Genomic DNA, 26,657 nt, shown 5'->3' with positions numbered 1-26,657 from the left:
CAGGGAGGCAGGTGGACTATAATCAGCCCTGCCGGTGTGTGGGGAGGCAAAGGGGGCAATTGCACAGGGGCCCGGTGGAATGAAGGGGGCTCAGAGCTGCCGCACCGCAGAGGCAGCCCTGACCCGGCTGTGGGGAACTCAGAGCTTGAAGCCGCAGAGCAGATGGGGGGGGCCGGAGCTCCCTGCCACTTTAAGTCCTGCTCTCAGATCAGCAGAGCAGCCGCAGGTACAGCGGAGGAGAAGGGGGCACCAGCTGCTCCCTGAGGCTTTGAACCCCCACCTGGGGCTGCAAAGTGGCAGGGAAGGGGTTAGAAGGGCGGAGTGAGCGGGGAGGAGAGATCCAGGCTGGGAATGGGGAGGGAGCCAGGCTGGGAGGAGGAGGGAGCCAAGCTCCAGGGGTAGAGGTAGACATGGCCCTGCAAGGCGCGAGGGCTGAGGAGGGTGGAAGAACAGAGCTGGGAAGGCAACAGAGCAGAGGGTGCAAGCAAGGGTAGGCAGGTCCATCTGGGAGAAAGGCACCGAGGTGGGACACAGGACCGCTGGGAGGCAGAGCCGAGCTAGGGGGGCAGAGAGGGGAAGAAGGGCAGGAGGGGCACCGCCTGGCAGGTGGTGCAGCGACCGACCAGGGGGTCTCTGGTGGTGCTCGGGTTTCTCTGAGTGGGAAGGGGGGTGACTTGTGGCTCTCTCTGAGGGAGGGGGGCAGAGGGCCCATGGATGTGTGGTCCTGGGGCCTGCAATTCCTGTTGGCAGGCCTGCCTATAACACACAAAATCTTTGAAGCCTGAGCTCGCCTCGTGGCAAATCCCTGTCCAAGCTTTTCCAACACTCCGGCCACAGGCCTGATGGCAGCAGAGCTAAGGGATGTTTGGCTGGGTTTGGGGTTTTAAATTCCTCCCAGCCTCGACTGCAGCCACACAACATCCTCTCCCTCGCATGTTATTTTTGGCAACCTGTTGTATTACCTTGGCTACCACTAAATTACCTTTTATTACAGGGTAACACCCCCAATCCCTACAGGGACGGGCCCTCACGACAGCTTGGTTGGTGGGTTGGGGATGGATGGGGGGACCTTCAGGTGCACAAGAACGTAAGAACAGCCATATTGGGTCAGACCAAAGGCCAGTCTAGCCCAGTATCCTGTCTGCCAACAGTGGCCAATGCCAGATGCCCCAGAGGGAATGGGAAGAACAGGTAATCACCAAGTGATCCCTCCCCTGTCACTCATTTCCAGCCCTGACAAACAGAGGCCTGGGATACCATCCCTACCCATCCTGGCTAATAAGTATTGATGGACCTAACCCTCCATAAATGTATCTAGTTCTTTTTTGAACCCTGTTAAAATCCTGGTCTTCACACCATCTTCTGGCAAGGAGTTCCACAGGTTAACTGTGCGCTGCCTTTCAAATTACAGCAGAGTGACCCATGGGCTCACAGGACAGGCCCAGCTTCCCCTGAGGGTGTTTGTCCTGACCAGATAAATCATCTTGAAGGCATGGCCACAGGGGTGGGTTTAAATCTATTATGTAAAATTGGGGCTGGGCAGAGCCGCAGTTTGGCTACAGCTCCACAAGACCAGCCGTGAAGTGTAGAGCCAGGCGGGGAACGTCACAGAAGTCCTGTGTGGGGACAGGATGCAACTGAATCTGGAGCTTTGCTCTGGGAAATACAGGAGTGGCTTGAACTGTGCCCGGCTGGGTGGGCACGGAAACTGTTTCCATGGGACCAGAACAGGTGCAGGAAACTGCCTGGAGAGGGGGGGGTCAGCCCCGTGTCAGCCTCCGCCTTTTGAAAGGAGACTCCTATGCTGGGGTCTAGTTTGACACCCTGTGAGGAAGGATTTTCTTAGGCACCTCAATGAGATATTTACAGCCGTGTGTGTGTGTTGTTTTTTTTTAATCTCCGGTATTAAAAAGCCAGCTCCTCTCCCGCCACCAGCCTTTGCCAAGGGGAAGGAACCCTGATCAGCAACGATATCACCAAAGTCGCCCGCTGACCTAGTGGACATGGGAATTATCTCTCATGAGCTGCATGGCAAGCTGCCCTGGAAGTTACAGATCCTCTGTGCACAAGCCTCTTTCCACAGGACCTTTATTGAGCGATGCCAGCCAGCTGGGGGCGGAACCGCTCTGCCTGCTATTTATACACGGCGCTGAAACTTGGGTAAAAATAACTCTGGCATTTTTTCAGTCTTAAAATTCCATTATAAAAGCTTTTGGTAAGAAAAGCTCCTAGTCCTGCCTAAACATACTCTTCCGTCCCTGTGGAGGAGATGAGAAACACAAGGGGAGGCGCATTGAGACAGCCGAGTTCCCATAGCCACAAAACCAGGGGCTGGCCTACCCCATCCCCAACATGCTCACCACAGGGCCTGATTAAAAGTCCGGTGCGAGTTAATGAACTCTGACAAAGGGGACAGAGGCCAGCTTGCAGCCCGGCTTAGAAATCTCCTGGTACGTTAATGTTATTACGCTCTTTGTTTTCCAAGACAGTAAAAAAAAAAAAAGAAAAAGTGATGAGAGAGGGAGCAGTAAGATCAATAGCAAATAGACTATCTTCTTCCAATTGAAGCCCTCCGCACGGGCCTTTCATAAAGCAGATTTCTTTCTCTGCCTTAGATACCTGGACCTCTGCAGCCATCCTCCTCTGCTCTGTGAACTTTTACAAGCCAATTCCATGCATGAGATGGTTCAGATGAAGGCTGAAGCCCAGCCCACATAGAAATCCCCCTTTTCCCAGATATCCAGTGACGGTTGAAAATGAAATGGAAAACAAATCCTACCTGCTCTGTTAATATAGAAACTGGGCAGGAAGTGTTGTCTAGTGGTGTGAACAGAGCTTTGAGACCCAAGACTCTTGGGTTCTTTTTCTAGCTCTTCTACCAGTTGGTGAGACATTGGATAAACTACAACTGCCCTGAGCCTCAGATTACCCATCTATAAAATGGGGGCTTTGTTCCTGAATGTTTATAGAGCACTTTGGGCTCATGGATGGAAGGAACAAGACACAGGATTAGGATTATGAATAACTGAGAAGCAGTGTTGGAGAAGAACGAATCAAACCCCTGCAGTCTTAGGATCAAAGACAGGATCAAAGAGTCAGATGTGAGTATCACCCCACTCCAGGAAAGGGCCAATTTGGGTTGCAGCAGAGCAGCGTGGGTCCCTCCCTGTTTTTAATATACATATCGATGCAAAAGACAGCAGCTCAGCCTCAGGGCAAAGGTCAGTCCTCCCGAACGGCCTGTGGCTGGTAAGCTTGTTCCAGCGCTAGGATTAAAGGTGGCCCAAAGGAGAGATTTCTGGGGATCATCCTCCTCACCACACCAGTTTTGCAGCAAGACTGTCACGAAACCTAATTATTCCTTCCTCCAAGGGGAAAAAAATGGAGAAGCTTTTTCCTCGCCCCATTCAGTCTCCACTTCCCCTTCCCCGCCCCCATCTCCTGTCCCTGGAGTGGAGGCCAACTTGGCAAGGGCTGCAGCCCCTCTCCAAAGCCTGATCTGTCTCCGTCTGAGTCAGCTTATCTGCACGTCGCTATTAATAGACTGCTTCAGCCTGCTGCCCTGCCATTATAATTGCAGTTTAATAATATATCTGACGGGTGAGAGGGAGATAGCCCCGCTGTGCCGCAGCTCCACAGCGCTGGTCCCTGAGGCTCGCGGCACGTCCCACCCGGAGGAACCGGGAGCAGACGCAGAGCAGGAACTCTTGCTCTAAAGCTCCGGGCCTGCTGAGCTGAGGACAGGGACCATAAAAGGCACCACCTTTGAAGTCAACTGTATCTCAAGGCCATTTCTAGGCTCCGGGGCTTTTCCACTCTCTCCTCAATAGACTCAAAAGGCTGAGAGGGGAATGTCAGGTTCTCCCGCTTCTTGGCTGGGGCTAGATTGCCCTGCCCCACTGGCACGCCACTCCCTATGTGTCTGCCAGGACAGCTGAGGCGGGCTGGGCTGGGGTGTGCGGATTTCCCAGGGGCCTTTTTGCGGAGCTGCTCTCAGATTTGTTCCTGAGGATTGTGGGAGACTGTGTCTGTGTTTCTGGGTGCATGGAGGGGAGGGTGCTTTGGGATGGCAGTGGAGGACTATCAGCACTGGAGGGGTGGGGGCAGTAGCCTGCATCCTCATCGCACAGGAGGGAGGTTTCGGCCTGAGGGAACGCAGGCCCATCCCACTCCCCATCATCCCAGCAGAACTAACCAAGCAGGAGGGTTTGTGCCATGTGTGGAGAAGATCGGCCATGGGATCGTGTCCAAATCAGACCCCAAGTTAATTCTTCAGCAAAGGCAAACCCCAAGTCTCTGCCCTTTGTACACTGCTGCAAGAACATGGGATCCGGAGTAAGGATGTTAAGGACTATAAGCAAATGCTTATCAGATAGTCTAGTTGACTAGTAGCTTCCCCTCCCTGCTGCCTCTACGAGAGAGAGGCAGCAAAGGGAGGAAGGAGGGGTACTTCAAAGCGGCAGCGCCACATGGAGCTGACCCTGGACTCAGTGCGGAGCTGCCCTTTTGAAACGCTGCCTTGGCATTTCAAAGCGGCAGTGCTGCGTGGAGCCCGGGGTCAGCTGGGGACTCCCCATCCGATCCCAGGTTCCATGCGGGATTTCAAAGCGGTAGCACTGAATGGAGCCCGGGGTCAGTGGGGGACTCTGAGTCCCCTGCTGGCCCCAGGCTCCATGAGGGCGCTGGGGACTCTTGTACATTTCAAAGCTGGCATGCTGCGTGCAGCCCAGGGCCAGTGGGAAGTCCCTCTGACTCTGGGCTCCATGTGGGTGCTTCCACTTTGAAATGCTCAAGAGGCCCCCGGGTACTTCTGCTTTGAAATGCACAAGAGGCCTCGGGCTGCATGCCACGTTCCAACTTTGAAATGCACTAAAGCCCCCACTGGGGCTCTTGTACTTTTCAAAGGAGGAATGCAGAAGTGCCTATCGACTAGTCAAGTAGTCGATGGAAAATCCATCGACTACTCGGCTAGTAAAGTAATCGATATTTATCATCCTTAATCTGGAGTGTTAGTGGGAGAAGGGGGTGGGCTCTGTGGGTTTCTCCCTCCTCCCTCCCCTTGGAGGCTGGCTGGGTGGCGTGAGAGTGTTAGTACATTTATAGCCAGTTATTTTGGGCTTTGGGGAACTTCAAAAAGAAAGACTTTGGGGCCAGCAAGCTTGAGATTTTTGTTCCCCCCTTTACGGCTGCTTTAAAGCTGAAGTGAATGAAATGAGACTTTTTGAAAGTGAGGATTGTGGGAAGGGAGTTTTTCACTGTGCAAGTTAAGTCATCCCCCAGACTGCTGGTCTCTCTTCTCTGCTCTTGGGCTGTGACACACAACACCTTGCCAGCTCTCATGCTGAACCAAGGCCCCTTAATGAATTAGCACTGCAGTTGTGCCAGAGGTCCCAAATGCGATCAGGGCACCATTGTCCTATGAACTGCACAGACACCTCATCAGACTGCCGGTCCCTGCCCCAAGGAGATTATAATCTAGGAAGATGAGACATGTAGACAGCAGGAGGCAAAGTAATTTTCCCAAGGTCACACTGCAGGTCAGTGGCAGAACTGGGTTAGTACCCCAGGCATGTTACAGGCTGAACATACGTGATCAGACTTCTGGTGACACTCCAGGCTTTATAGTCTTCCATCCTACTGGGGATCTTAGAGACGTGCGGCCAGACGGCTTCTTCCAAGTGTGGTGGGATGCATTAGTCTTTCATTTGTCACCATAATTTATTGCCTGGGAACCGTAACCAAACAGCACCAGATGTCTAGGGGAAACCCAGTCTCTCCCTCCCAACAGAGACATACGCACACTCTCTCATGGCCACAGGAGAGAGGCCCCGCTGTGAAGCTGGCCTTTGGATGCAGTAATTACGTGCCTTGACAACAGGAGATGGGGAAACAGCTAAAGCCAGCAGAGCGTTTCAGCTTCTGGAGCAACTCATCAGCCGACTTGCATGCAAGTCCGGTTTAGCCATTTGTAGCAACCAGTCTAATTACAGAATGGAGGCCGAGGCCTGGTCTATGGGGACCACAGTGGCATGACTCCAGGGCTGGAGCTAGTCTGGGATAAGTCCAGACGGGGTTTTCCATTGCTATCGGAACACCAGCTTCCTAAGCAATGGCAGCTACATCGAGGCTTTGTCTACACTGCCTGCTTTTGCCGGCAGGGAGTATGCAAATGAAGCACTGGTTAGTATTTTGTCGCACTTCATTTGCATGATCTATTCGAGCCGTTCTTGCGCAAGTTTTTTTTGCGCAAAAACAAGCAGTGAGGACGTTTCTTTTTTGCGCAAAAAGGGCTTGAATGGGTTATTCAAATGAAGCACGACAAAATGCTAATCAGCACTTCATTTGCATACTCTCTTTGCCAGCAGTGTAGACATAGCCTGATAGAATCATTCTTCTGTCAACCTGGCTGTGTCCACAGCAGGCATTAGGTGACCATAGCAACAGCATGTTTCAGGGTTTTATTACTGCCCTGCCCGGTGCGCTGTAGCTACATCGACCTTTAACACCGATAGCACTCCTAATGTACACCCAGGCTGTGTCTACACTGGCATGAATTTCCGGAACTGCTTAAAACGGAATACTATTCTGTTTTCAGTTTTTCCGGAAAAGGAGCGTCTACATTGGCAGGCTGCTTTTCCGGAAAAGCCCTTTTTCCGGAAAAGCGTCTGTGGCCAAAGTAGACGCGCTTTTCCGGAAAAGACTACTGGGCTGTCTACACTGGCCCTTTTCCGGAACAGTGTTCCGGAAGAAGGACTTATGCCCAAGCGGGAGCAGAATAGTTTTTCCGGAATAGCGGCTGATTTTGTACAGTAGAGCATCATTGCTTTTCCGGAAATTCAAGGGCCAGTGTAGACAGCTCGCAGCTTATTCCGGAAAAGCAGCTGATTTTCCGGAATAAGTGGCCCAGTGTAGACACAGCCCCGGTGTTGGTTCATAGGCTACTGGTGGATACCCGAAGGACTGACAGCGTACTCATTGAAGATATCACCTTATTAAAGGCTTTGCAGGCCCCAGCCTGTGTGGTAAAGGATTGTGAGGTACTGGGAGGTCACTTAGTTCCCATAGATTTGGTTTCGGGGATGTATATCATACACTGCATCCCTCAGGTCCTATCAAATCAGATGCCACTGTGTTTGCTGGGTGGACACACTGATTTCTGTGCTAAGGGAAGCCCCATTTCCCTTGGCTGAACAATAATGGCCGTGCATGTGGCTGTCTCTACACAAGCGCCCTCCTGCTGCAGCACGGTGTCTGGCCATGCTAGGCCAGCCTTTTGGAGATGCTTCTGCCCTCCTCCCCTGATCCGTGCTCTCCCAAGTATCAGACAACCCCTCTTTGGCTGGCTGAGCTCCGGTGAGTTTTCAGATGTAGCTTTACACATCACGGCCTGCAGGCCTCCTCTCTGTTCCTGGAGCTTGTTGAGAGTGCAGGATATTCAGTGCCTTGCAGGGTTAGGCCCCTCGCTCTGTAAAGGGCCTCTTGCTCACATGCCAGAGTCAAAGGACTTACCGGTAGGCCCCTATGCATTCCGATGGAGAGTCCAGGCAAGCACACCTAAGCAGTCTACTGGCCCAGGAAGACCTCTGTGCAGAGGGCAAAAGAGAATTCCATGTCATTTTCAGTGGCGGGGGGGGGGGGGGGGGGTGGAACCATTGCATCAGCACTTTCCAAACAAGCTAAAATAGACTGATGCTCTAAATCTAATCAACTACGGTTGCAAATGGATTTTAGCACTGAGGTCAGCAAGAATCAGATACATTTTAGAATGCTCATCGAGCACCACAGAAGCGGTTTTGGCCTTTCAGTTAGCAGCATTAAATCAGCTGAGAAAGTTGGCAGGTTGTGTTATCACCTACTGAGAGGGATGACTCATAAAAATGCAACTGTGTGTGTGTGTTAGAGAGGAACACGGCCTTTCCATTATTCAAAAGAATTGCTCTAAATTATAGTCTTTTTAAAACTCACACAGGGTGCCTTCTTCTTCTGTTAAAAGCCAGGTATGTTCAGCCATGAATGCTGATCTCTGTTTCCTTCCACCGTCACGAACTTCGCTTCTGGTCCACATGAGATGACCGCAAAGAAATCCCTCTCTTTTCCTTTCTCTTTCTTGGCGTCTCCCCTTGCCTTTGCTGGTGGACATCTCTTTGCCCTGCAGCTGTGATAGCTCATTCTCACAACTGGCTTGTCCCAGCTCTGTGAATCCGATGCACACGTGGCCACAGGCACTCACAGGGAGATGCACAGTGGGTTGGTTTATAGAGTGCGGTTCGTCTTGCTCTTCCAGGAGGGGGAAGTCATGGGTACGAAGGGCTCTGCTTAAGTTTAGAAAGAGCTGGGCCTGAATTACAAAGGCCAGACATGAGCTGAGCCTTCCCAGAGCTTGATCGAGTTTGGACTTGAATCCATTTCTGCTTATGATGGGTGTGGTTGTCAAGCTGGACAAGAGACATTTCTCCTAACCTCAGCTGATTTGACTGCAGTCGCGTCCTGCACTAAGCACTTTGGGAAAGGGACTGTCTTTTTGTTCTGGATTTGCACTGAGCCTAATGCCACAGGGTTTTGGCTCGTTACTGGGCTCCTAGGTGCTAGATAAGACCAACCGTGGTAACTGTATAAGACACCCAGAGAAGGGGTCCTGCTTTGCTTCCCTTTGTTGTCAGGGCCTTTCCTCCTGCCCAACACCTCTGCAGCCAGAGGGCTCTATTAGATATCCCCATAAGAACAGAAGAATGGCCAGACTGGGTCAGACCAAAGGGCCATCCAGCTCAGTATCCTGTCTGCCAACAGTAGCCAATACCAAATGCCCCAGAGGGAGTGAACTGAACAGGTAATGATCAAGCGATCTCTCTCCTGTCCTCCATCTCCACCCTCTGACAAACAGAGGCTAGGGACACCATTCCTCACCCATCCTGGCTAATAGCCATTAATGGACTTAACCTTCATGAATTTATCTAGTTCTCTTTTACACCCTGTTATAGTTCTAGCCTTCGCAACCTCCTTAGGCAAGAAGTTCCACAGATTGACTATGCGCTATGTGAAGAACTTCCTTTTATTTGTTTAAAACCTGCTGCCCATTAATTTCATTTGGTGGCCCCTAGTTCTTATATTATGGGAACAAGTAAATAACTTTTCCTTATTCACTTTCTCCACACTGCTCATGATTTTATAGACCTCTGTCATTTCCCCCCTTAGTCTCCTCTTTTCCAAGCTGAAAAGTCCTAGTCTCTCCTCATACGGAACCAATTCCAAACCCCTAATCATTTTAGTTGCCCTTCTCTGACCCCTTTCTAACGCCAGTATATCTTTTTAGAGATGAGGAGACTACATCTGTACGCAGTATTCAAGACGTGGGCATACCAAGGATTTATATAAGGGCAATAAGATATTCTCCATCAACTTCTGCTTTCCCCCCCAACCTTCTTGCGGCTTCTCTTCCTTTGCTGAGGGCTTCCTGCATGTTCCAGCATGACCAGCCTCTTCCCCACTTCCTCCCCCGCCCCTACCTTTTTCTGTGGCCAGTGTTTCCCCAGCATGTCAGAACAGCCTTTCCCACCTGCCTTCCTGGACAACTCTGTAGCTTCCTCCAGGGCTCTTTCAGGTACCCAAGTCCCTTCAAGACCCTCTGACATATGAACCACATCCCAACTTAGCCCAGCGTCCCCCCCCCCCCACACTTCCTTTATGATTCCCTGAACCCTGCCAGCAGCCTCCGTTCCCTAAGAACCCTCCGGACAGGCCCACCTCCTTCCTTGCTCCCCCTGTAACCTCCTCAGAGCATCTCCACCCCGGCTGAGACAGAGCCTGGTAAAGCCAGACACGGGGCCTTAGTCTCATCGGGCGGCTCCTCTGACTTTGGAGGAATGTTTAACTCCCTGCCTGACCATGGTTGCCGCTGGTAGGGCTGGTCAGAAGCTAGTGAGAGGGCTGGTGTTCCCACCCTTTCGTTTTTCAGCCACAAGGTGGAGGGGGGGGGAAGGTGACGCAGGATCTCAATATCCAATGTTCTCTGGCTGGCAAGGGGACCAGAGCTAGCGCACCGGTGTCTTCTGTCTCCATGGAAACAGCTTGAAGTCTGGGTGCTTGGGGAGAGTTTCTTCACCCCGTTGTCAGGGAAATGCAGTGATACAAGCGGACTGGTAGAATTACAGGTTCTTTGCAGATGGAAGGCGAGGGAAAGTGGAAAGGTGCTGCAGCCGGTAGATGGGCTGGCAAGCCCACAGCCAAGTGGGGCTCTCGGGTTAGCGTAAAGACACACGAGTCCATGCCCAGCTCTGCCACCGACCTGCTGTGTGACCGGGGGGGAGGGGAGGAGTCATTTTCCCCAACCCAGGCCTCAGTTTCCCCATCACTACAATGGGGATACCACTGTTATACATGGGCTTGCATGTATGTTATTTAAATTGCAATAACACCCAGAAGACCGGCCGCCACTGTGCTGGTGGCATGCAAAACAGTAAGAGACGGTGCCTGCGCCAAAGTGTTTCCAGTCTAAGACTACAGCCAGGAGGATGGTTCAATAGAGAGAAAGCGGGGAGCACAAGACAGGAGCCAAATGGGTGAATGAATGTGCCACTGCCCACTGAGAGATGAAGTTAGAACTGCTCAATGATGCTCTAGCACCTTTGTCACTAGAGAGACTTTTTGGTAAGTGGTAGTGGCTCTAAGAGGGGATTCTGAGTTATTTTATTATTATAGCCCCTAGGAGCCCAATCCCGGACCAGGACCTCCCTGTACTAGGCACTGTACAAACAGAAGAATAAGACAATCAGTGTCCTAGAGAATTTACTATCTGTTCCCGATGCTACCATGGCATTTCCAGTGGCCCTGTGTTCCAAGAGCCATGAGGTTCATAGAGTCAAGTATCAGAGGGGTCGCCGTGTTAGTCTGAATCTGCAAAAGCGGCGAGAAGTCCTGTGGCACCTTATAGACTAACTGAAGTGTTGGAGCATCTGACGAAGTGGGTCTTTGCCCACGAAAGCTTATGCTCCAACACTTCAGTTAGTCTATAAGGTGCCACAGGACTCCTCGCCGCTTTTGGAGGTTCGTAGAGGGTCACAGATTTGTTCTAACTATAGCCTACCTCCTTAGAGGGTTGTGCAGATTATTTGCTCCGCCCCGGAGTACTGCCGTAGGAATTACTTCCTCAGAAAGCAAGATCTTGACAGTCGTGCAAGGACATTAGTGGTCCCTGAGAACTTTTCTGGGTCTGCCTCAGTGTTCCTCATCCAAGTTCCTCCTCTATCCCTTAGTGCAGAATGCTCTACTCCCCTCAGGTTCCTCCCCGCCCCTCCTCCAGAGATGGCTGCATTTTATCAGTGCAGTGAATATAGGCTGTAAGGCCATTTGATTTGATACAGTACTATTGGTATAAGAACAGCCATACTGAGTCAGACCAAAGGTCCATCTAGCCCAGTGTCCTATCTGCCAACAATGGCCAATGCTGGGCACCCCAGAGGGAGTGAACGAAATGGGGAATCATCATGTGATCCCTCCCCTGTCACCCATTTCCAGTCTCTGACAAACAGAGGCCTGGGACACCATCTCTACCCATCCTGGCTAATAGCCACTGATGGACCTAACCTCCATGAATGTATCTAGTTCTTCTTTGAACCCAGTTAATGTCCTGGTCTTCACAACATCCTCTGGCAAGGAGTTCCACAGGTTGACTGTGCGCTGTGTGAAGAAAAACTTCCTTTTGTTTGTTTTAAACCTGCTACCCATTAATTTCATTTGGTGACCTCTAGTTCTTGTGTTATGGAAACAAGTAAATAACTTTTTATTATTCACTTTGTCATGATTGTATAGATTTCTCATATTTCCCCCTTAGTCTCCTCTTTTCTAAGATGAAAAGCCTCCGTCTTTTTAATCTCTCTTCATATGGCTCCCATTCCAACCCCCTCTTCTTTTTTGTTGCCCTTTTCTCAACCTTTTCCAATACCAAAATATCTTTTTTGAGATGAGATATACCTGACTAGTTTCTGCTCTTGTTAAGAGACATTCAAATAAAATGATGAAAGCAGCTGACAGAAGCAGGCTAGACTTCCTGAAAGAAGCTGTTCAGCATCATTCATACTTTGAAATGGAATCTGCCTCAGGACTCCATGACAACAATCCCAAGGAATCTGTGTTATTAAATATCAGAGGGGTCACCGTGTTAGTCGGTAGCCGTAAAAACGAGGAGTCCTGTGGCAACTTGAAGACCAACAGATTTATTTGGGCATCAGCTTTTGTGGGCAAAACCCCACTTGGTCAGATGCATCTTTATGCCCATACAGTGCCACAGGACTCCTTGTTTTTGTGTTACTCGAGTCATTAAATAACAAGGATTTGTTCTGTGGTTGAATCCTGCCTAGTGCATTACAGGACAATACTAACTGTATAGCTTCTCCAACTCTTCAGAGAGGTGATGCAACATGTTGGCTAGGACTCGGATTCTGGGTTTGGTTCTGCCACTGCCCTGCTCAGTGACCTTGGCCATGTCACTGCCTCTCTCTCTGTACCTCAGTTTTTCTACCACTAAAATGGGGCTAATGATACTGGCCTTGCTTTGAAATTTACTGATGAGATGTACTAGATAAAATCTAATTATTACTCATAGCATGTGCCACATCTTTACAGGACATAACCTCGCCCATTAGCAACCACACACCATCCCTGTAACAAACACATACCATCCCTGTGACGACTGCAGCAATTGCCCACATAGGGATGTATGGTTGGGAAAGCATTGATATATTTAATGTAGTATGCTTTGTGTCCCTTCTAAGGAAAGTTTGTCACCTTATTGATCTTTAATTTTACCTCCTGCTCATCTGGAAAGAAGGAAGAGCTATTACTGTGTCACCAAAAAGCTTTCCTGGACTACCAGCCGTCCCCAGGCTGGGAGCCAGAAATCAGAGTCCCAAGGACTGGGCATTTATATGGCTAATGAGATCAACTAGAATTACATTACAAGGTTTAAACAAAGCAATAAACCAGGGGCCTTTATAGACTACAGAAATTTGCACTGGTATAAAACACTGATGTGGGTTAATCAATAAAACCCCCTAACTCAGACACAATCCCCATGTAAAATGGGACTTGCACTTTTGTCGCTTAGCTTGGGTCAAGTTTGGTACATCACGGTACAGCATCAGGAACTTGTGACTTCATGAGTGAAAAAAATCCTAATACAGACAGGGCCCGGTATTTTGGAAAGGATATATTTTGCTTCAGGCTGCAAGTGTGAAGGACATAACCAGTGTTCCTTGTAAGCCGTGCACTTGTGAAGCAATTTAGGAGAGATTTCAATGCTGCCCAGCAAAGCACCCACAACTGGGTTTTTGTTTCTCCTGGTGGTGCACATTCACACATGACTCAAGACACATACAATTTATTCTGCACATGGGTGGAACAAATCTGTACACAGATGGAAAAGATTAGCAGGAACATTGGACAGGACCCTTCTGTAATTCAGCTTCTGCTGCAAATATACAAAGGCAGAACTACAGATGCTTTCCTCCTGCTGCAGCAGATGATCTCACAAAATACAGCATTTTAAGAGTAACATGTCAGACTCAAGTCTGAATTTCTTGGCTCTTGGCAATTTAAGCAAAACCATTAACTTTATTTCGAGAGTGTGTGTGTGTGTGTATGGATGGGCATTGTGGAGCCATTAAAATAACACTTGTAAATTAATCAGCTGTTACTAATAGCAGATGTCCCATCTTCTGCCTATAAGGTGTGAGAATAGTGCAGTGTTTGGATTAGTTTTTATAGCTGCTCCTGCTCTACGAGCCAGAGAGGAACGAGCAGTTCTCTGACCAGTTATGTACATTAGGGAACTACTCGCTTCAGAGCAGCTGGGAAGAAAACAGCAGCCTCAAAACACACATTGATTCCTCTCTCGTTCTTGTGCTAGATGGTTTTTTTTTTTCTAATTGGCTGTTTTGCCCCCCAGCTTTCTGTCTCTGGGGGGCTAATACACAAACCATTGCACCAGGTCATTTATATGGCAAAAAAAAAAAATTGAACAATGCAACTGGGGGAGAGGGAAAGGGTTTAGTTCCTCTCCTTATTCCAAACGGAAGGCGACATCAATGCAACGGGGGGAAAAAGATTTAGTGGGACACCAAGAGATATATTATAGTATCTGAGTCTGTTTGTAACAGGGTCACTCCACTTCCGGTGTCAGTTCACCCTCCATCCTGCAAGTCAGCAAACAAACTCACCTGCCAGAGTCAATGAAGTCCCCACTAGTGCCAATATTTCTCTCTCTTTTCTGAACCATCTCAGAGGGGTGGCCGTGTTAGTCTCTAACTTGAAAAACAAGAAGTCCCGCGGCACCTTAAGCTATGTCTGCACTACCAGGCTATTTCTATATAATAACTCCCGAAATAACTATTTCAAAATAAGCTTATTCCTCTTCACAAGCAGGAGCCACTATTTCAAAAAAGCCAGCCCCTTATTTGGAAATAACAGGTTTGGTAGTGTGGATGCTCACCTTGTTATTTAGAAGTAAGGGGAGTTATTTCGAAATAACCCTCCAGTGTAGACATGCCCTTAGAGACTAACAAATATAGAATCCGGAGCTTTCGTGGGCAAATCCCACTTCCTCAGATGAGCTTGAACAGAGAGAGAAAAAAGGAGGAAACTATCAGAGGCTACGTCTACACTGCCAGTTTTTGCGGCAGAAAACATGCTAACGAGGGACTCGTTTGCATGAGTCAATATCTCATTTGCATATTTTCTGCCAATCTGTTTTTGAGCGCAGGGTTTTTGCGCAAAAGCAAGCAGTTTGGACATTTTCTTTTTGCGCAAAACCCCCTTTTCGCACAAGATCCTAATGCCTCAAAAAAGGAGGTATACCCATCTTGCACGAAAGAAAATGTCCACACTGCTTGTTTTTGCGCAAAAGCCCCTACCACAAAAACAGATAGGCAGAAAATATGCAAATGAGATTGTGACTCATGAAAATGAGTCCCTCATTAGCATATTTTCTGCCACAAAAGCTGGCGGTGTAGACGTAGCTAAAATGTGGAACAGAAAAAGAAGGGAGGGGGAAAGAAAAGAAGTTCCTGTCGATTGTAGTGCCAGAGCTAATGAGGCTGAGTGGACTGGAAGTGTCTCATAAAGCTGGGCCTGAACAAAGACTTGAACTAGAGGTCCCAAGATAAAACCAGTTTTCCTTACATTCAACACCCCATTGACATCACAAGTCATGCGAACCAGGCCAGGCAATCTGACCCCTCCAGAGGCCACTGATCCCATGTTCCCACCGAATTCCACCTACTGAAATCCTTGTGAGTGGAGGGAAGCCAGCACCTCACAAGACCTAGTTCTCCCATGATCAAATATTTACTCAGGCCTAGACTGAGGCATTATAATCTGTCCTGAGCCAGGCACCTCACGGTGCCACTTCAAGAGCTCACCAAACTCCCCTCCTGGTTCCCCCCTTATTGCAAGCATAGGGCTACATCATGCAACAATGCACACACAGGGCAGTGGGGGAGGGTTGATTTCTAACACATATGAATGTGCTGCCGTGCACTGTTTGGTCCACATCAGTGTTGCGGCTTTAAACATGTAGACAAGACCCAGCCAGCTTGGCGACCGGGGCCAAAGGCATAGCTCGTATCCTGCCTTGCAGCCCAGGCTGACGTGCAGCAGGTCGCAGAAGGCTGCTCTTTCCCCCTGCAGTGATCTGCAGCACAGTGAAATCCTCTTACTTCTGTGCACACTGTGCCGAGGGTGGGGTCAAAATCCCGCTCTAGATGAGAACATTAGAAATGGGTTCATGCTGCACAGAGTGGCTCCCGATCGGAGTCTCGGCAGAGTTGGGAGGCACTGGGATCCGGGCCCCTCGCGGAAGAATACATAGAATGAGATTCATTTGCAAAAAGCATAAATATCATCTAGTGACTCATGGTCTCCCTAACAGAAAATGCAGCTTTCCTGAGTGGTCAGCCTCCTCCTGGTGATGCAGAAAAGGGAGAGCTGCATTTTTTTGAATCCTGCTCTCAGGAGCAGCACCCACATATTTTGCAGTTACACAGCAGCACGGATCCTGCAGGGGTAAATGTGCGCCATGTGACATCACGGTGAGAGAAGGAATGTCCAGTGTTTACAGCACCACCCTTTTAGGCTTCAGGAAATCTGGGTTCAAGTTCCTGCCCTGGCACAGATTTCCTGTGTGACATTGGGCAAGTCACCTACGGGCCTAACAACGCAGCTATTTGGTGGGATTTTCCAGATTACCTGGGTACCAAGCTCCTAATTAAATCAATGATTTGGGAGTTAATCAATGACTTTTATATAGAAGCTTTCATCCTTAGAGACATCAGAATTAGGCCACTAAGAGCTTTCTTGGCCATGTCAGCCCAGCACTAATGGCCACCCTGGCTGGGATTTTAGGAAGGGTTCAGAACCCACAACTCATTTGAGGCTGGGAGCTGCTGGATGCCGAAAATCTGGCCTCGCTGTGGGTGCTGCACATTAGAAAATTCACCCTTGAGCCCCTTCAAGTGCTTGTCCCTAAACTTGGTGGCACAATGCAGAAGTGAGGAGGGGCTGTCTGCAGTTTCAGGTGTCAGGAATGTCATCGCCAGGGGTCAGACCCCCCAGCTGGGGTGAACGGTCATAGCTCCATTGACTTCAGGGAACTACAAGGGTTGACAGACTGAGGAATTCTCTAGGATGCTACACTCTTTCGGGAGGGGAAGGGGAAGAATAGAGGGACATCAGATTAATTAGTTCCAATTACAGATCCTCTCCCACTGTCAAGTCTGCAGTCTTTCCTCAGTCAAAATTCCTGTTTCAGTCAGATTGGGCCCCCCTTCAGTTTAGCCAAAATTATTTACAAAGAGAGAGAAAGAGAGAGAGATTTGGGAAGCTCTAAGCCAATGGGCTCTCAACCTTTCTAGACTACCATACCCCTTTCAGGAATCTGATTTGTCTTGAGTACCCTGAAATTACACCCCACCTAAAAATGACTTGCTTACAAAATCAGATTTAACATTTACATTTTTATCACAGCATGCTATTACTGAAAAATTGCTTCCGTTTTCATTTTTACCTTATAATTATAAATCAATTGGAATATAAATATTGTACTTACCTGTCAGTGTCTAGTACATAGAGCAGTATAAACAAGTCATTGTATGAATTTTTAGTGTGTCCTGACTTCCCGCTAGTGCTTTTTATGTAGCCTGTTGGAAAACGAGGCAAGTATCTAGATCAGTCAGTGAACCCCCTGATGCATCAACATGTACCCCGGTTGAGAAACACTGGCTAAGCATTTTCCCAAATGAATTTGCCTCCTGGTTTTTGGAAAGCATGGCATTTGTTTCACCAAATCCCATTAACTACACTAATGCTTGATGAGTGACAGGGTGAAATGACTATGACAAACTTCTGAAATCTATGTGAAAAGGCAGGACACGCTGCAGTTAGTGACTTTGTGCTGGTTAAATATTTGCTCTTCCAACTAAAAATCGGCTGTACCTGAGTATATGATAAAGACACAACCAAGTTGTTCAGATCTGAAATGTAGATATTTGTTCATCAAAAAGAAGGGTAGGTGGGGATTTTACAAACCTCACATGAGCAGAAACCTTCCAAGAGTTTTCCCTCCCCCTCCCTTTAATTTCTACTAAAGGAGCAAAGTGAATAGCCACCTGCGAACAACTTGAACTGGAAAGCAAAAGGGGAGGATGTTAAAACCCTTCCCTCACAGCAAGGAGGAGATAAAACAAGGACAAGTTATGGAAAGCTGCAATCCCGGGCCTTGCTCCTTGAATCGGGACTCACACAGGAAGGCCCTTGCACCTCGATGGGGCCCTGTGGAAGTCTGTGTTGATCTGATTCCAGGATCAGAGTCTTATGTCAACTATTCCATAGGGGCTGTGGAGCACCATGTAAACGCGGTGGTGGGGGGAGGCAGAGATTCCACCCCCACACACAGATGGACCCCACTGATCCATGATTCCCTTTCACCCAAACCCTCCAAATCCAAGGGGCATCATGACTTGGCACATAGGGTTGCCGCGCTGCTCAGGTTTACCATGGCCAAAAAGTGACTTGGCCATGGCCTGAGAGACCGCCCCTAGCTCTGCAGCCCACGTTCTTTGGGACAGGGACTATATCTACCTCTGTGTTTGTACAGAGGTCTTGATCATGCTTAGGGCCTATAAGCTGCTACCATCACAATAATGTAATAAAAATAAGAATGATGGTATAGTGAACTGGCAGTGAGAGTCAGGATGCTTAAGTTCTAATCCTGACTCTGCCAGCAACCAGCCATGTGACTAGGGTTGCCAGGTGTCCGGTACTCTACCGGACAGTCTGGTATTTGTGCTCTTTGTCTGGTTAAAAAAAAAAATCAGAATACCAGACTTGTGCAATACCGGGATAAATCATTTTTCTGCGCCTCCTTCCCCTCCCATCCTTTCTTTGTTCTGTCACATTAGACCAGTGTTTCTTAAACTGTGTTCGTTGGTACACTGCTGTGCCATGGAGAACAACAGAGTTCAAAATGGCCACCCTTAAAGGGGCAAGCGACCTTTTTTGCTCAATAACTTTTCCCCCGACCTTTTTTTTTTGCTCAATAAAAGTCCTTGGTGTTCCTCATAAAAAAAAAATATTGTTTGGTGTTCCTCGGTCTTAAAAAGTTTAAGAAACACTGCATTAGACTGTAAACTCTTGGGACCCGGACCTTGACTGATCCATTTGTGTCACAAACAATTCTGTGATTTCAGTATTTTCAAACTTACAGGTCAACTGAATTCTGTCCCTGTTGGTCAGTTTCCACTTTGTTTGTGGCCCTAGGGATGAAAACAGAAAAGTAGATCCATGCTTTTAATATTTGAAAACTTTATTTTCTCAAATGAGCACCAACACATATTGTAAATCTGACAAACAGTGCGCCTCCTTCTAATACTGAAGAACTATGTACAATGTACAAAGACACAAAGAGGTGAAGACAAATTATCTAAAAAACAAACAATTGCATTTATTACCGAAGCAATATGACCTGAAAGAATATGCCAACAATAGTTAAATCAAATCAAAGAAATAAAAATCTACACAGTTTGTAAACACAAGAGCATCAATAGACAGGCTGGTATTGGAAATATCGTCTCTTAATTTTGTCAATGGGAAAGCATTCCCATTTCCTTCTGAAAAACAAAACAAAGAACGTGTACAGTTCGTAACCATGAGAATAGCTTATTTGTGATTGTACCTTACAGAACATCATTCTGCTTGCATTTAAAATGTCAATTTTGTTGTTTTTAATATTAAGGGTGATTGTTTCTCCTTCCTGTTTGTTCTTTTAATACAGGATTCTTCCAAATCAGTGTTTAACATGTTTGTTTCTGAATGTTCCATTTATCAGGCTTCTTACCTGGCAAGGAGAGCTCTTATTAGTTAGCTGAGCATTGCATTTCTAATCTGTTTACCCAATGGGCCGCTTGTCCAAGAACTGGTTCATATAGAAACATGATGCTTCTTCCAAAGTGAGGAAGTGCAATGAAATGCATGATTAATTCACTCACATATGAATTAGGAAAATGCATTAAGAGAAAATTCTTAGTTAATCCTCACAAAAAGCCACAGATTTCATTTGTTGGGTTTGTTGGATTTTATTTTAACCTTTAAATATGTGCACCAAAAAGAGAAAATAAAAGAGTGCGCAACAGTTACTCTGCACTGCAAACAGCTCCTCACTCAGCAAAACACAGGCTAATGATTTGTGCTGTTGGTTCACTCTGAGATAACCAAGATGACCAATGAAATAAAAACTAAAGGAAAAAGACAAAGGGGAGAGGAGAAAGAATTGTACTGCCAGAGATGTAAACTTTTATTTTAATTCATTATGTAGCAGCCTGGTTTATTTATATTAAAACAAAATGAAAACCAGGAACCACGTCCAAAAATATTTGCAGAGCGAATCAGAACCACTGCCCCAAGCAACTGGAAATGAAGATTCTGAGGTGGGAACTCAAATTCACATCCACATTCTAAACCTTCACTATTTTATTCTAGTCAATACTGGCGCAAGGAAATATTTCGGGCCCAGTTGCTGCCATCAGATCTACTCAGGCAGATCTATGTACTTACACATAGTCCCACTGACAGTAACAGGACCCATGTGGGAATTAACATCTTCCAGTGTGGATCGAACTGCAAGACTGGGGTCGCAGGAACTGACTGAAGACAATACTGAACCATGTGCATACCCATGCTTCAAGTTACACACATACTTCAGTACCCTCCTGAATTCAGAACCTCTGTAACCTGGAAACAGCCTATAGAGGAGGTAATTTCTGCTGGATGGAACGAGAGGTTATGCTCCCCTTTTCTGCTTTGTCCACGTGAAAAGTATAGCAACTCAGGAAAACAGCATATATTTATGGTTGTTGTTTCCCTTTAAGCATATTTTCAAACTAAGACAGAGGAAACGGGATCATTTAAAAACAAAACAAAAAAAGTGCTCTCAGGGATGGGTTCTGAGAAAACAGCACCAAATATATTATTTTTTTAAAAAAATTAAATATTATTTACAAAAGCATATTTCACAAGGTAATGCTTATTATGTTCGGTATATATTATCATCTGAATATTTATTATAGGGTCACAATTCCACACAAGATAATCTGCCTGAGCAAAACATTTGAAACCTACCAAAGTTTAGCTTTGGGGTACACTGGGTATGATGTAAACTCAGGGATGCTCAGAATTTGCATTGTCCAAGGCCTTGGTGGTAGCTTGCTAGAAACTAAGTGGGGGGAGGAAACAGAAAAACGGAGCAAAACTTGCTGTTTTCATCTTTGCTGAGGTTGCCGCCCACAAAGACTACAAATCCCAGTATGCTGTGCTCCATTGTGGGCTGGACATTGCATGCTGGGACATGCTGGCTCTCTGGACTGCAACGCCATTTTGGAAGCGAAGGTCATGCCTTGCAATGTAACTAACTGGGTATAGTTAACTGACTCGACCAATGGGAAGTGGTATGGTTCTTTGGCTGTGTTCTGAATATATTGTTTTGCATCTAATCAACTGATAATTCCCTGATTATAATACCCACCCTCTAGCCTACAGATTTCATCACTGTTTTGTTTTTAATTCCCAACACTATCATATGTCTTAATACAGCAGGTCGCAGATGAGTTAACAGTGGACCTTACATCATAAGAAGCACTTTAGGTTTAGCTGACACATAATGGAGGACAAATAGTAAAAGAGTCTAGCAGGCTATTTTTACTTTTCTCTTTATACAGTGTCTAAAAATCAACCTATAGTCAACTCTCTGTGTGTATGTGCACACGTGCACATTTTCCATGCCAGGATTTAAGAGTCCGGGCCCAGATCCTGAATGATTTAAAACGGTGTAGCACCATGGAAGCCAGGCCGATTTACATTAATTGAGGATCTGGCCACAAGTATTCATATGTACATTAGTCGCCATAAAAAATTCAATTTATGTAAATTGTTACTGCATGGTGCCGTCTGAGACATTACTTTTTGTTTTAAATACACAAAGAATAAAAATGGTCGCATCTGACAACTTGGTGGTAACTACCCTTATGTTTATGACTTACAGATTATTGTACTACACTAATCTCGCAAAAATTGTAATTTACAGTGGTGATGGTACAGGATTTGAGACTGAATACAGGAGGGTTATTACAGAAGTCTTGGTTTTTTATTGACGATCACTGTAGTGTATAAAGTTATACTCACTCATGGAGCACTAGCAGAACCTAGGTATGGCTCTGTATCCCCCTTCCCATCTGCACACAATCTGTTGTGGGCTATCCCTTACTTCTCCCATTTCCAAGCAGATCCCATGAAAGACTGTTTTTAGGGAAAGAGAAGAGCTTTTCAAAGAACGCAAATGACTCCTTACTGGCCAAAAGCAAAAAGGCCAATGAAGAGAAGGCCAATGCCAGAGTCAGCAAGCTAATGGGTACTGAGAAATTCTTTTTGTTGAAAATAGTGGTGATGGAGGCAGTGAAGAGGATGGAAATAGAGCCTAGCAGAAATCAAAGATGAAGTGGTCACATCAGGTTGAGTAAAGGTAGAAGCTACCTCCTAACACAATGGCCAAGGCAGGCATTCAGTTCATGCCTTCTAGGAGTAACACACAGTCTCCATTGTGTCACCCACTTCTGGGTAACAACCATATGTGACTAGTAATGCCATGTATGCAACCCTTCTCTAGTGAGAAAACAACTTTTCACATGTTCGGGTGAGCTGCTTTTCACACTAGCTGTTCAGGTTTGGTTTTAATCACTGGTACGCCACACAGAAATCTAATCCCACTTCTAATTAGCCTTTCTCTCGCTGCATTCCCCACCCCCCATTCACCAGCAAATGTGATTTGGAAATCCTTCCAACTCTGCTAATATGAATATTGGAAAAGGGTGATACATATTAGGTTATAATCATCAGAAGGATCAGTTTAAATAAGGAGTTATGAATCCCTGCACATGATTTTTCACTCTCTGGATTGAGAAGGATTTCCCCCAGAGAATTAACCTACTTTGAAATAATTCCACAAACAAAAAGAATTCACGCGGGTGGATAATACTAGTTCAGTTAAATAGTCTTCTGTACTGCACCAGATACTGACTGGGCTGCTGTAGAGGAAGTGTCACACTGTCCTTTCTGTGTGCAACATCTTCTTTCATGTACTTTCTTCTCCTCTCATGCACCACCAAAGATGATCCATGAAAATTAATTTAAAATTGAAAAACATTTTTAAAATAGGACTTGTCCATTGCAATTAGATTTCAAAATCTCTTCTCCCCCTACAACTGAGGCCTAAACCATTGCTCAGTTTCGAAACAGGCCTTTTAAAACACCAGGAGTCGAGATAGACGGGATAGATCAGGGCTTGAACTATCCACCTGTGAAACGTGCTCACCACCCCCAGAGCCACTGACTGTTCCATCACATCCCGGATGGATTCAAAGAGAGCAGCTGATGGGTGGAGTCTGAAATTTTAGTATCTTAAAAAAAAATTCCTGTTAAAGCCATTTTCCCATTGCACATTAGGATGACTGGATCTCGTGCGATGACACTGCCTGCGTTTTGCCCTAACGGCACATGGTAAGGGCTGGAAAACTAAGATGGCATCTTGTTTTTCTCAGTTTGTCTGCACCTCTTTCCCTTCTACATACTTCCCTAGGACATGCCTGTGTCCTCGCATATCTGTCATATCTTCTAATCTGAAGCACCAGCCTCCTCTACACAACATGATTTGTTGTCTCCTCTCTCAGTTGCCCAGGGTCAGAATTTTGTTTCCCCAGTAGTGTGGAGGACTGTAGCCATGCTCTGGGATGGTTTGCCCATCTGCTACAAAACAGGAGGAGGGAGAAGCAGAAGGAGAGAGCTTGGGGAATCTCCTTAGTCATCAAGCTCCACATCAAGACGTTCACAAGAGGACTGAGGGAATAATAAGAAACACCCTTTCAAAAGATGGAATTGCACATCCGTTTCAGGAATTAGCTAGCAAGGAGGCTTTTGGTTACGACTTGTGCTCAGCCAGCTTAGTCTGGAGCGCTGCCGCTGGAATCGCAGGTTCGAGATTCAGAGAGGATGCAGCCATGAGGTATATTTCTGTCCATCGTTTCAAGCCTTGGTTACCAGGACTTTAAGGAAAAGCAGTTGTGTTACAACTTATTTCCCCTTCTGCTCCAGCCCCCTTCTTCTCTCCTCCTGCCCAAACAACTCTGGTCTCCCTCGCGCACTGAGACCCTCTGATAAAATGCCACCAAAGAGCCAGCTTCAGTTTGTACTTAGACATTCATAAACATGGAATGCTGTCAGGCATTTGGTGCATTCTCTTAGCCAACGCCAGAACACAGAGAGAAGCAGCCAGGGTCAACTCACAAACAGATAAAAAGCAAAGAGACAGAGAGACAAATTTAGAGGCCAGTCACCAATAAAGATGGACGAGGGTGTGAAGATGCTCCCACATGGCAGAGCCTCTAAATGCATGGAACCAAGCGTTCAGTCACTCTCTCACTCTTGGATATAATGTTCACTTGGATGGCATTCTCTTATACACTGGCTGGCTGGGTTGCTCCCATTCAATCCCAGCCATTATCCTTGATCATGTGAGCTAGTTCAATGATGTATTTGCCTTCTTTATACTTCTGGCTGCTCTCGAAAGCATGTTCCTTTGAAAAAAAAACAGACAGAGAAAGTAGAGTCTGTGGGAAACTTGAGAGGCATGGAAAAGAAAGGGCAGTTTAGTGATTAGACCAGGGTCCTGGAGTCAGGAGTCATGCATTCCACTCTCCGTTCTGGGCCAAAGAATACGGAACTTTCAGGAATTTTTTTGTTTTCAGGAATCTTAGACACTGGTCCTACTCACAGCACTGGTCTCTGCTGTCTGGACTTCAGTAAGTCCTTTAACCTCTCCTTGCCTGCTGTGAGACAAGAGGTTCTCAATCTATTTCCATTACCCATTGCGTAACATCCCAAGGAGCAGCTAAAATAATTGCTTGTATGAAAAAGAAACATTAGGAATACATCTAATTCATGTTTAGCTGTCCTTAATGTGATTTACCACCTGGAAACAAGGACAAGAAATCAGGACTGTGTGACCAGCCATTTTTCTGAAGGAGACCAGCAAGTGCTCCATGGACCACACACAACCTGAGAACCACGCAGGCAACTAGAGCATAGCTATACCACAGCTGGGGGTGTGCCTATCAGCCCAGACAGACAGACAGACATCTGGAGCTAGGGTGCAGTGTGAACATGTGACTATTCACATGACCTCTGCCATGAAAAATATTCAAAAGTCTCAGGGGAGCAGCTGCGTTAGTGTGTAACTTAAAAAAACGAGTGGTCCTGTAGCACCTTAGAGCCTAACAAAAATATAGAGAAAGTATCATGAGCTTTCGTGGGCACAACTGACTTCTTCAGATGAATATTCAGACAAAAGGTGCCAGGAAAAACAAAGGCATAGAGAGGGGACCCAGTAGATCAGCTGAAGAATAAGGAACAGAACACAGGTTTTTGACTCCCACTTCAGTACTCTGGCTCATTTTACACACACACACACACACACACACACACACACACACACACACACACACACACACACACACCTTCAGAAAGGGAGACACACACACACCCACACCCCCTGCAGAAAGGGAGACACACACACACCCACACCCCCTGCAGAAAGGGAGACACACACACACACACACACACACACCCTGCAGAAAGGGAGACACACACACACACACACACACACACCCTGCAGAAAGGGACACACACACACACACACACACACACACACCCTGCAGAAAGGGACACACACACACACACACACACCCTGCAGAAAGGGACACACACACACACACACACACACCCTGCAGAAAGGGACACACACACACACACACACCCTGCAGAAAGGGACACACACACACACACACACACACCCTGCAGAAAGGGACACACACACACACACACACACCCTGCAGAAAGGGACACACACACACACACACACACACACACACACACACACACACACACACACCCCCTGCAGAAAGGGACACACACACACACACCCTGCAGAAAGGGAGACACACAAATCCATCCACTGGAACAATAAATTATACTCACATATTTCCAGCCCAGTGTGGTTTTGCAGTTTTCACAATAAATGTCCGCAACTGCGTGTAATCCTGTTAGTAACACCCTTTCCTCTGCAGGGCCGCAACCCACATTAACTCTGGGAGGGAAGGGAAGAAAAAGATACAGTTCTTATCAATGTATTGCTTCCTTTCAGCACACTGCAAGGCCTTTACCGCAATTTTGTTGCGGTACTGGACAATATAACCTGGAAACTCTAACAACAAATAATAGTTATTCTGAACATAGAACTTTCCTTTCAACATTACGTTCCATTCCATCTCAGAATAAAGAGATGAAATACTGAAAAATTTCACTCCGTGAAAAGTTCCTAAAATCACTGAGCTAGAGAAGTTCAATATTTTCTACTGAAATGAAATAATTCCACATTTCAGAGTGAAAGTTTCATTTTGAATTTGAAATGAAATTTTTCATTTTCATTTTTCACAAATGGAAAACTGGACATTTTTGTATAATCCCCATATTCTCAAGGCAAATACTGATTTCCAGAAAAACATATTTTTTCTAAAGGGAAATGCTTTCTGATCAAAATTATTTGCCAGCTCTAAACAAAGCCACTAGTATTTAGCATTTATATATTTCTTTGTATTTACAAAGTTTTTTCGATGACTGGTCCTCACTATACCTCTTGAGAAGTGAATGGCTCGAAACAACTTCCATTAGGGGTTCTCAATCCCATGATAAGACCCCTGCTTATTTCTGCCCCTTTTCTGAAACCAAAAGTCCAGTCTGCATTAATGCTGTTTCCTTTTAGTCACTCTAAAGCGATGATATAAGCTCACAAGTCAGAGCCTTTCTGTCTCAAAAAAGGCCACTCCTTATTTTAACTGCAGGGGATATATATTTGTATCCCAAAAGATGGAGCAATGACATTTATGAAGAGACACTCACACTGAATTGAAGAGGTATGCTCGCCCTTGGCTTCCTTGAAAGGACTGCAAGGCAAGAAAACAGAAATCAGTTGGTGGATATGAAGCCATCCTCTCCATGAACAATACCTCCAT

The 26,657-nt window shown here is 46.6% G+C and overlaps 1 protein-coding gene and 1 long non-coding RNA gene across 6 annotated transcripts in view; both read right to left on the bottom strand.

Annotated features, from left to right (window-relative positions):
• LOC142819245 (uncharacterized) overlaps positions 1-18,743 on the bottom strand; it is an 84,390-nt gene extending 65,647 nt beyond the window's left edge. Inside the window, exon 1 of the long non-coding RNA XR_012897048.1 lies at positions 17,096-18,743. This is a non-coding gene — a long non-coding RNA (uncharacterized LOC142819245). The remainder of the gene's footprint in view (positions 1-17,095) is intronic.
• Positions 18,744-18,832: 89 nt separating this feature from the next.
• Positions 18,833-26,657, bottom strand: part of YPEL2 (yippee like 2) — a 61,643-nt gene continuing 53,818 nt past the window's right edge. For all 5 annotated transcript variants that reach the window (XM_006138657.4, XM_025179220.2, XM_006138658.3 and 2 more), the window contains 3 exons: positions 26,545-26,588; positions 25,624-25,732; positions 18,833-24,164 (listed from right to left, as the gene is read on the bottom strand). In XM_006138657.4, the coding sequence (XP_006138719.2) occupies positions 24,075-24,164; positions 25,624-25,732; positions 26,545-26,588 (243 nt within the window). In that variant the 3' untranslated portion in view covers positions 18,833-24,074. The remainder of the gene's footprint in view (positions 24,165-25,623; positions 25,733-26,544; positions 26,589-26,657) is intronic.

The sequence above is a fragment of the Pelodiscus sinensis genome, chromosome 21 (assembly GCF_049634645.1).
Source record: "Pelodiscus sinensis isolate JC-2024 chromosome 21, ASM4963464v1, whole genome shotgun sequence".
Lineage (NCBI taxonomy): Eukaryota > Metazoa > Chordata > Testudines > Trionychidae > Pelodiscus > Pelodiscus sinensis.
Note: the sequence above shows the minus strand (reverse complement) of the source record. Positions and strands in the feature narration are given on the sequence as shown.